This window comes from Micromesistius poutassou (genome assembly GCF_964030765.1).
Source record: "Micromesistius poutassou genome assembly, contig: SCAFFOLD_5727, whole genome shotgun sequence".
Taxonomy (NCBI): Eukaryota; Metazoa; Chordata; class Actinopteri; order Gadiformes; family Gadidae; genus Micromesistius; species Micromesistius poutassou.
In genome coordinates this window covers 3727-14576 of record NW_028180631.1, presented here as the reverse complement: position 1 = coordinate 14576, position 10850 = coordinate 3727, and the positions used below count along the sequence as shown (strand labels likewise).

The 10850-nt window shown below is 42.7% G+C and overlaps 2 protein-coding genes across 3 annotated transcripts; one reads left to right on the top strand and one right to left on the bottom strand.

The window, feature by feature from the left end:
• Positions 1 to 48: 48 nt before the first annotated feature.
• LOC311370635 (uncharacterized protein) lies at positions 49 to 4348 on the bottom strand (the record flags this gene model as incomplete). The annotated part of the gene is made up of 8 exons (XM_084488979.1): positions 4205 to 4348; positions 3367 to 3489; positions 2951 to 3035; positions 2745 to 2812; positions 1880 to 2612; positions 1169 to 1426; positions 317 to 360; positions 49 to 144 (listed from the first exon to the last, which is right to left on the bottom strand). Coding segments are annotated over exons 2-8 (1356 nt in total), but the record flags the coding sequence as incomplete, so codon positions are not given.
• Positions 4349 to 5051: 703 nt separating this feature from the next.
• LOC311370634 (cyclin-dependent kinases regulatory subunit 1) lies at positions 5052 to 7712 on the top strand. Of its 2 annotated transcripts, none has more exons than XM_084488978.1 (4): positions 5052 to 5080; positions 5325 to 5392; positions 5553 to 5680; positions 6389 to 7712. In XM_084488978.1, the coding sequence occupies exons 2-4, from the start codon at positions 5334 to 5336 to the stop codon at positions 6433 to 6435; spliced, it is 234 nt and encodes a 77-aa protein (XP_084345104.1). In that variant the 5' UTR covers positions 5052 to 5080; positions 5325 to 5333; the 3' UTR covers positions 6436 to 7712. The 2 variants fall into 2 exon arrangements, with proteins under 2 accessions (XP_084345104.1, XP_084345103.1); XM_084488977.1 differs by having other exon boundaries at positions 5067 to 5150.
• The last annotated feature ends 3138 nt before the right edge of the window (positions 7713 to 10850 follow it).

The window sequence follows — 10850 nt, the reverse complement described above, 5'->3', positions numbered from 1 at the left end:
GGAAGACCAGGGAGAGTGTAAAGTGGTTTTGTGGTTTCGTAGCTGTACCTGTAGCGTTGCTTCTAGTTGTGAGATCTTTTGGTTTTCTTGTGCTAGTTTATCCAACATCTCTTTCATACCCTGTGAATCATCACTGGGCCAGTTCTGTTATAAAAAACAAAAAGAAGAAAAACACAACATGAAAGACAGTCAACATACCAAACACATGAAGGTATTTTATGGCATTGCATGAATTCCTTGGTGACACATGGTCCACACAGTCTCTGGCATCACGCAGGAGAAATTCAAGAGATGTCTGTGGATAAGAAGAACACACCTCTGTTTGTTCACCGCCGTTCAGCTCGGCAGAGTCAGAGTCATCTGTCAGAAGGAGGAAACAACGGCATGTCTTACATGAACACCTTTTAATTACCTCAGCGCTGCTGCCAAGGCTTCTGTAAAAATGGCAAGCAGGCTGTGGCCCCATACATTGAAATGTTACGACCCAAACCCTGGCGGTAAACAAGATGTTTGAGGCCCACTGGCGGATATCATTGTATTGTTTGGACAAGGTTTGTGTTCATTGGAGAAAAATAAGGGGAAATAACAATAATTGCAATGTTATAGATTGTTCTTTTCCTCGACATGAGCATCCACAAAGGTCCACCACAAACCATCAAGCACGACTCGTCAACAAAATGTTCCAAAGGCGTCTCGTTGTGTCTTTCTGTGTGTGCGTGTTTAGACAAACTGCCACAGAGTCAGCAGTGAAACCAGAAAGTGGGCCAGCTAGTTGACAGACACCTGTTGATATGGTAGAACTCAGGCACCTGTTGATATGGTAGAACTGGATCTAAGGGAATGAAATTACTAATTGCCACATACAAGAAAAATTCCCTTAGTGGATTGACTCGTGGATGGGCAAGTTTTTATTTTTTAAGAAACTTTCTAGTTCAGACATATTTTAATAGAGAAAGTAGCCGCAGTAACTGCAACGTGACGGCAAAAAGACAAGCCACAAACACAAAGAATTTTCTCAGGGAAACATCAGAAGAAGGTCGCCCTCCAGCTCATCGATGTATTGGGAGACTGGCTTAAAAAACAGGGGATCACCCGGCTGAGCAAGAGCAGCGTGAGCAGTGTGTCTTGTCTGGGCAAGACAATCACAGTGTCCACTGGCAGGACTCACCCGAGAGAAACAGGGACCCTAGGCAGAGCAGGACCAGGGCACCCACAATGCACTTGTTCATAGAGAAGCCACGCTTTTCCTCCGTCTTCTCTGGCATTCTGAACTCCACTTCCTCGTCCTCTTCGTCCTCGTCCGATGTCCGCCGCGTGCGGGTTTCGAAGGAGCGCACGTGCCTCCTCCGCAGCCCGCCCTCGTCCTCGCTGCTCGTGTCACCTCTGGCGTTGTCAAAGCCGCTTGACGGGCCCTCGGACCCTACAGCTGTGGAGAACCACAGAGGAGGTGGTCCAGTGGTTAGCCATTTGCAAGAACACAAAGCTAATAGAGTAAATCGGAACATTCTTCCCATAGTTATTGTAGCACGTAGTGGGATTCCAGGGGCCAACTTAAACCACATGTATTCCATCTGGCCCATCCTACAGAAATACCAGAAGGGGCCATATTGTATAGATCAATAAGGATCTTTGGGAAATAGACAGGAAACGAATGGGAACAATCAATGAAACTCATTGATGTCCAGAAACTCATCTTCTTACAAAATAAATCTGGATTTTTTTAATACATATCAATTATGTATGAATGCAAACATAAACATTGCAACAGAGTTTTCCCAGAGGACGACACTCGCTTTCTGGCTCCCTTCTCAAACCCCTCAGTTTAAGGAGAACTGAGGCAGTCGTACTACGCTTGAACTCTAAATAAAAAGACCCAAACCTTCTCCTGCCTCATCCAGTACTTCTTTTTCAAGAAGCAACTCTGTCTCCTCGTCGACCTCCTCCACGCTTGGTGCTGGTACCGCTGCGTCTGCGGGGCCTACTGTTTCTGGGACGGGGCTCTCTGCTGGAGCTTCAACGGGACGTCCCGCAGAGGGCCCGTCCTCGTCGGCAGCCTGGGAGAGGAGATCGCTTGGCGTCAGGGTCTCAGGGGAGATGATATCCTGGGCCACTGCAACAGCCAATGGATCATCCAAGGGCATGGGATCCTCCATGGTGACTGGAGCCTCCACAACGACTGAAGCCTCCATGACGACCGGAGCCTCCATGGCGACCGGAGCCTCCCTGACAACAAGATCCTCCATGGCGACCGGAGCCTCCGTGATAGAGCTCCTGGGAACTGGCTCTGGATCGGTGGGTTTGTCTAGTGCTGGGATAGGAGGAGACGGGTCTGACTCCGGCTCGGGCTCGGATTCGTACTCCAGTTCACTCAGTGGTGGCTCTGTGACGTGGATGGCCAGAGGCGCCCCAGAGGCAATGTTGGTGACGAAGGGTGAGCCCAGGTGCTCAATGTGGTCACTAGGGGAGCTGGTCACAATGTCGTGGATGACTGGAGGCTGGCTGTCTGGGTCCAGGACCGGGAGTGGCGGGAAGTGGGGTGGCAACGGGCTAGAGCCGGCTGGGCCTGCAGCGGTCGGACCCTCGTTGTCCTCCGGAGACGTCTCCTGACACACCTGGAAAGGAAGGCCATTAAAACCAGAGCGCCTTCCATCAAATGGTCTATTTTAAACATGTGCATAAACAACATTGAGTGTAGTTCAATTTCTGCACTGACCAGGCGACTGTACAGTTCATTGTAAACTGACCTGCTGGCCTTCCTCTGATAAGACCGTTTCAACCTGAATCTCATCAGGCTTGATCCCACCAGTGGCCCCTGAAAACATGATTACAGCCCTCCATTATTCCCTTCCATTACTGCATTCAATAGTAACTTATTATCTTAAAGGTAATAATGATAAAAGATGCCGCACAGAGAGAAACATGAACATGAAACATAATACAAGTAGGCTACCTGCCACTTCCTCAGACAGACTAGGCACATCTCCCAAGCTTTCTGTACCATCATCTACTGGGCCTAGATTCTCCATTTCACCTTCCTGGGGAGTTCACGCACATACAGAAAGGACATGACACTCCACAAAGACCCCCTCTCATTCAAATCTGCTCACGTTGGTACAGCAGAGATGTGTTACCACTGACATTTACAGTGTGGAAAAGGTGAGTTACTTTGACGCCAGCAATGTTTGGGGATAGAATTACTCAGAGATTTTAGCTTATACAATTACATGTGGAGAAATAGTTGCATTGCTAATTCAACATTCACAATTATTATACTATAAAAGGGATTAAAGTATAAGGCTGGGGAACATTTGGTTTATTCCCAACCAATGGGGATATTGTAGACGTTTCTTTGTTTTGTTTTTATACCTCAGGGGAGAGGAGAGTCCAACTGTTTGTTGAGGAGCCGCTGCTGCCTGTGCTGTTGCTGTTGTCCGACATCGCCCTCTTCAGGCGCAGAAACCCACAGCAGGGGACAGATCAAGACTGATTCTGCATACGTCAATAAAAACAAAACAATTACTGTTCATGCTTTTTTTTAAGACTTATATATCAACCACTAAACAAATAATATAAGGCTATGACATATATGATCCATTGACACCGCTATGGTATGTAGAATACAAAGGCAAAGAATCTATAACATCCAGATCATTTGTATTTTTATACTTGTTAGACGGCGAACGTGGAATGGAAACATGTAAATAATCCAGAGCCATGCAGTTAGAATCACAGCTGCATATGCAGAGGAAGGACACCTTTTGTAAGTTAGGCTTTAACTGTCTGGTTGAAGCCATTACATGGCACTTTCCTGAAGCAAACAACTGATGTTAAAACAACATTTAACCTAGAACATTTTAGTGCGTGATTTCCAGGGACTCATTCATTCTCTCTCTTGGTGATAGATGACCAAAAATGGCAACAGACATCGGCGTCATTGAACCTTCGTCCGAGCCCAAATACCATGGTTCCGACATATCTTACCAACAGTACAATCGCTCCAATCAGGCTAAATCGATATATGTCGAACCAAACCAAATGATTAAGATATAATCGAAATCGCAGGTCCAATGGTGATGGTAAACAAAGGATGACATCTGGATATATACACTCCTTCTCTTCCGCGTTCTCGGGCACTTTGCACACTGGTGGTGGGCTGTCACTTCATTTTTAATTAACTATTAAGAAAATCGATTTTAAAACTCACTTGTTCTTAACCAAATGTCCCGTATTTTGTCCAGTCTCTGTTTCTACGGACTATATGTTCTTCTTGTGAACTTGTTAACTTTGGGAATTCCTTGCTGCGTCAGAGCAGTGGAGAAGACTGCCAATAGGATTTCAACATAGTCCCGTTGAGTAACGCCCCTCACCATGCGAGGACCAATCGGATTGAAAAGTCGCGTCAGGAAGGAAGTCGACGAATATTTATCTTGATTGACGGTGGCAGGTGAAAGTAGCAGGTGGTGAATATAGTTCAAAGTGCTCCTCTTTTCACACACATGCATCCACATATATACTGGGAGGAGAAGCGAGAAACGACCATCAGCACAATGACACGTCTGCAGTGCTATATTTGTCAGGGGATTGCCACTGTGAATCCCCCACTCATGTTGCTTGATACAACCAGTTGTTTCAACGTGCCGGTGTAGGTTGAATCTGGTTTGAATACGACCTTGGAAAAAATACATTACTTTCGATCAACACTTTTAATATTGCCAACTCAGTGGAAATATGCAATGGACAGACATGAAAAAAACGTCAGAGAACTGAGAAATCTCCGTATACTCTATTTTCTGATTCACTCAATATAATAACCATCACGTTGGTCATTTGTTAACTAATTAGGTAATATACAACATTAATTTAAAATGTGTCTCTGTCGTACACTGTACTCTGCCGTCTCACTGTTTCCGTTTCATTGGCCAATCTCCATCTAAATTTAGTGACGAGTTCCGGCGAGAACTAAGATTAACCAATGGCAACAAGCCATATGCCAAACGACCAATAGCAGGCAGCGACAGTCTTTTGAAAGACGAAGGCGGCTCCCGTATTTTCGAGAGGGAAACAAAGCCAAAGTAATCAAGTAAGTGCTCTTTCAGCTGGGTCGATAACGTATAAAATCATTGATTCCTCGTTTGTTTCAACGGTATATTGTAAGTATAGAAGCTTTATTAGAGCAAGTAAACACTGCCAAATCTGAATTCTGAATTTCGATGTGAACTACTGGATAATTTATACGACCATCCGCTGATAACGTGGATACTGTTCGCTTCTGCTGTCGACAATGTTTGGTTGATTATTTTTTCACATTATGTCCTTCTGTTTAGGTTATCACCATGTCCCAAAAACAGATATACTACTCGGATAGATATAATGACGAGAAATATGAATACAGGTGAGCAGTTTGCGTGTTTTCTAAATCAAAGTTGGTAAATGACAAGCCGTGGGCTATCGGTCAACATGGCATTGCTAGCCTCATCCCCCCTCGTGACATTATGTGATGTTGACCTGCTTATTGAGTGACATCCTATTTTCTTATTTCCTTGTGATTCTAGACACGTGATGTTGCCGAAGGATATTGCCAAGCGCGTGCCGAAAACTCATTTAATGTCCGAGACCGAGTGGAGAAATTTGGGAGTCCAGCAGAGCCAAGGATGGGTGCATTACATGATACACCAGCCAGGTAGTTAAACATTGCACCACACCAAACTTGGAAGGCCGTAGGATTGTGTGTGGACAACAGTCTCAAACATTTATGCCATGGAAGGGCAGACCTTTTCCCTTTCTATTGATCTTAATCATGTAATTGTATCAAAAGCAGTTGGCTTTATGCCAAGTTAAATGTTTTCATTTTTGTAATCCTGTTACTATGCCAGTATTTTCTTCCATGCGCATGCCTCATTTTTGAAACCGGTGCTACGACCGGTAAACTTTATCTGCTTTGCATTGAGATCATATGTGCTCTGATAAGGTGCCCCATGCCTCCATATGTTCAGCACTGGTCCTAATCGTGGTCATCTTGCAATAGATTCATAACTATGTCCTATTAAGCACCGGAAGCTTTCCTTTTTGAGGCAAACTGATTCACTTGAGCCAATCCATCATTGCTGTTAATTATTTAGGAGTAGCAAAGGTGCAGAGCTCTGCCTTCTTGCAGATTTGTCTTGTAGATAATATTTTATGCTGATGAATATGCCACACTTAAATCATCGACTTCAGAACTATTGGAGTAATCGTGTTGTACACCCTTTGGTGGATACTTAAAATGGCCATGCTCTGCCAAATATATTCTTGCCATCCCTTGTGACACACACGTAGATCTCCATGTTGACCATCACACTCACCTTTTTTTTTTTCTTTCTTTTAATCTCCTATTCCTTTCTCCCAAAAGAACCCCACATCCTGCTGTTTCGCCGTGCCCTGTCCAAAACCAAGTGAGGAGTCTCCGGGTTCCCAAGGAGGTCAGTCCATTAGTTAACCAGCACCATGCCATCTCAGCACTGGACAGCTCTCATTGCCGAGATCGAAGAAGAAACAAACCTGCGCTGCATGAGATGGCAACCATTTGTTGAACTTTTTTGAGAGCTCCATAGTGGGGCTGATCATCTTGGACCTGGAGAGTGGAAAAAGACTAGCCAGCGTTGAGGAGAGCTGTTTGAGAAAGGTTCTTGACAGGAACTCTTCTGGAGTAAAAACCTTGGCTTGGGCCAATGTTGAGGCTCGATCTGCTATTATATTATTTGTCACTGTCACTTGTCTGTTTGTCTTCCTATTCTGTCAGTACATTCCACTATATATGTGTTTCAAGAACCGTGATCAAATCCACAAACTGGGTGAACAAAACTAGTAGGAAAAGCCCTGTTGAACAAAATGCCTTTTGTATAAAGTGTGCTAAAGAATGGTCTGGGTGGGGTCAAAGTGCATTTGGGTAAACGTTTGTCTGAAACCTTTTTTAATTTTATCGTGACATGATGCTGCTGAGTTGAAATGACACTTGCATGGAATTTGACTGAAATATTTATCATGGACATAAAAGCCAGCTGTGATTTTCCCCCCAGACAAACATTTTACACATGCCAACTTTTTGTAGTCTTGATCGATAGCCATTTGTTATCGCCTTTCTGACATAAGTTAATAAAAGCATTTAAATTGTTAAGTATAAATGCACGTTATTTCATGGCTTAAACTGATGCTTAATCCTATAATCAGACATCGATGTTATAGTTTCGATTTTCCACTCCCTGCCAAAAGGTAATCTTCCTGCTCTTTGACCTGTACATTAATTCACTGTAAATTACTTTATGTAGCACAATTGTCATTTTGGAATAACTTTAGTAATTACTGATAACCAAATGGAAAGGGGCACAACAGTACATAAGAACTTAAACAATTGAACCTCCATGTTTCAGTAAACACATTTCTCTGCGGAAAACATGGCCAGCTGTTTCATTGGCATTCGTGACAATTGTATTTTCTAAGCTTGTAAATGAATACTGAGGTTAAGGTGTGTGTGAGTTGGATGACTCATGCAACAGATGGCAACAATTTCTCTGAACGCTTTCTTCAAAACTTCTGTATGCCCAATAACTCATAGATGTGTCCAAGTATTTGATGTTGGGAACAATGAGACATCCCGTGGCTGTCTCATTTCCCATCTTAAGTGGTTATATCCAGTCATTCTACATTTTGCCTACAACCCAGTATACTTTTCATGCACACAGTTACACCATCTGTATATCCTTAAAGTTGTAATAAAATATTTTTTTCTAGGAAAACGTATTTATCATGTTAAATGGTAATGAGGTACTCGTTTAATATTGCTACACCTGTGATAAAGGCCTATTTCTTTCAGGGTTTTTAATAAATCTAGAGCACTCAGAATATTGGCAATCTTCAACCATGCATTCTGGCATATCATTGCCCATTTTCAAGTGCTCTGTGCAGACCTGTGTTCTGGATAACCCCAGTAACTCTGACAGAACTACCTCACTGCTGGAGGCAAGCTTACAGCATATCATTGTGCGTCGTGCACTGACTATTCAGTGCACATACAGGTGATGTCGGGTTGGCTAAATCCCACACGTCTGAAAACAAACACACTGACCAGAAAGTGCTTTGTAAAAGCTGCATTGTACACAATGATCCGGTGTTGCGCGGTGTCACCTCTGCTGTCCTACAGTGTGACGAGCACAGCGGGATACGCGCGTGGACCTTGAAGTAATGCGCGGTGACATGCGGCAGACGATACACGTGGACGTGTGACGTGCCGACGTTGCCAGTGAATATTAATTTTGGCAGCCGGGAGCGCTTTGTGGCATCTGTTGTCTGGGCACCCGGGTGCTGACCCTGTGCGCTCCTCGCCGTCAGTTGTCTTGTTGAACCTCGCGGGTGGATCGGTAGGGTCTGTTGAAAGGTAAAGATATTGGGTGAACATTTCTATTTGAATCATTTTTCTTGTATTCAAATTCATTTTGGGAAGGGGGAAGATCGCAGAAAATACCTATTAATACACGATGATAATAACAACGCACCGTTTATAATACACATGAAGAAATGGGCCCTTAATGCACAGCGGATACACCAAATTGCTTCTACAACGTCCTTTAAAAAAATACATTCAAAGAATTTGGAAATCTGATGAGTAGGCCTACTAAGTTCAACTTACGTTTTGATATCAATTATGCCCTATGTTTTTTTTTTACTCTGGACTGCAGAGGGCACTATTGCAACATCTAAGAAAGTAAGGCGCATTGAATATCGAATTAATCTTTATAAATCCCCAAAGTGTTTCTTGTCTCCAAATGGCCTCACATTTTAACCTTTATCTACAGTTTAGCTGGGATTTTCTACCTTACATATAGATATGCCTATATATCCTATATCCAACCTTCCAGCTGCTAAATACTTTCCTTTAAAGTTGTCCATGGCAACAGTTGGGACACCCAGGGTAGTAACAAGCTGAATGATGGGAGTTGGATGATTGGATGATTGTAAGATTGTCAAAATACGTTACCAATCGAGGGAAGAGTTTTGGAAAATTGCTGAAAAATGCAAGTAATCACCTGCTTGTGATTGGTCAACAATTGTAGGCTGCCCGCAATGGGATCTAGAGATAGACGTCAAAAAGCTTACAGGGTGGATGAGTGAGAGTGAAGCCCTTCAGGGGGTTTTATGAACCCTGCTGCAATAGGTATTCGGTGATACTTTAAAACGATAAGTCAAACCACAAACTATATTTACAGCCCAGCTAGGTGAAGAAAATTACAGTGCGATTTCAGCTCTGGACTGCAGCCTTTCAGAAAGGATCCTGATTTTAGATAGAAGGCATTCAAAAATGATTTCAAAAGGAATGGTGATTTGAACGATTCTTTGAATATGGCTATATGTTCTTTAAATATTGCTATATATAACTTGTGAAATAATAAGGCTTATTTCTTTTCGGGCTCAAGGCCTTTATCAGTTATACATTTAGATGAAATTGAAGGTCAAAGGTTTTAGGATGCAAGGTAATATTATTGTTCTACTGGCATCTAAGCCTTATGTTTTAAGGGCCACATTTGACAAACAATAGCTACAGAATGGACAAATGCTAAATGTTCATGTTTACCTGTGTGTAGAAATGTTGAAATTCCAGAATAGAAACTGCAACATTTCCAGAGCTTTGCCTCCAAAAGTATCCTGGAAGTGTGAGAGATTCAACAAGCTTTATGAATAATTTCAAAGAAGAAAAAGCATTGTGATGAAGCAAAAAACAGGTGTGAAGCGATAAAATAACAGCTAAGCACCAAGAGAGAAAGGAATAAGGAAGGGAAAATAATCTGCACTCAGAATAGGAGGTGAGAGACCCTGATAAAACTTACTATAAAACAGCACAACCGGGACTGGCTATGGAGATACGAGACAGAGAGAGAGAGGGAGAGACAGAGAGAGAGAGACACAGAAAGAACAAGAGAGATGAATGGAGAGGTGGTATAAAAATGAGCGAGTTAGGGAGAATAGAGAAAGATGAGGGGGGGGGGGGGGGGGGGGGGGGGGCTGTGTTGGGTGGGAGAGTAAGAAGGTCAGACAGAGATGGGAAGCGTTATAGCGAGGAGGGATATTTATGTCTGGATGAAGCTCAGTAGTGCAGTGTGATGCCCTCTAAAAGGAAGCCGTCGGTATCGGAATCAAGGGGAGGGATGCTGGCTGCTTCCCAGTTCGAGGTGGGGGAACCAGGAATGCATTAATTGTGGCATTAGACTTTCGAAAAAAATAAAATAAAATTTTTGAACACTGAAATAATTAATAAGAATAATCTGTCAGAGTAGAAGGGAAGACGGCACCTCGTCCTAAGGTTACTATTCAGTGAAACAACAGAGTCTATAATAGATTACATTTTGAATAATGCATTTAGGCAAAATCTATAATTTAGTTAACACGATTTGCTGATTTTGCTCAGAAGGGCCTAACATAATTAAAAAATCAAATGTGAAATCAGCACTTATATTCAAAGCCACCCAAGGATCCGTTCTCCCACAAGGCCCTGGGACCAAAATAGTTAAATAGGCACAAATGGGTTTTGGACATTTAATTACAATATTACATCGGTAATGGGGTATAACACATCGAATAGCACCTCCATGTTCAACGGTCTGTAATTCTAGTTGAAGTGAGGTTTATGTCTCCAATAATAAATAACAGGGAGAATATTATACACACTCATATTAACTTTTCATTGCTATGTTTACTGCAGTTAATTTATATATGCCTTAGGAAGATACATTGTTAAATAGTGTACGAATATAAAGTAATACACACAGCAAACAAATATTACTATTAGTATATTCATTAGGGTAAATCCATATAATCAAGTG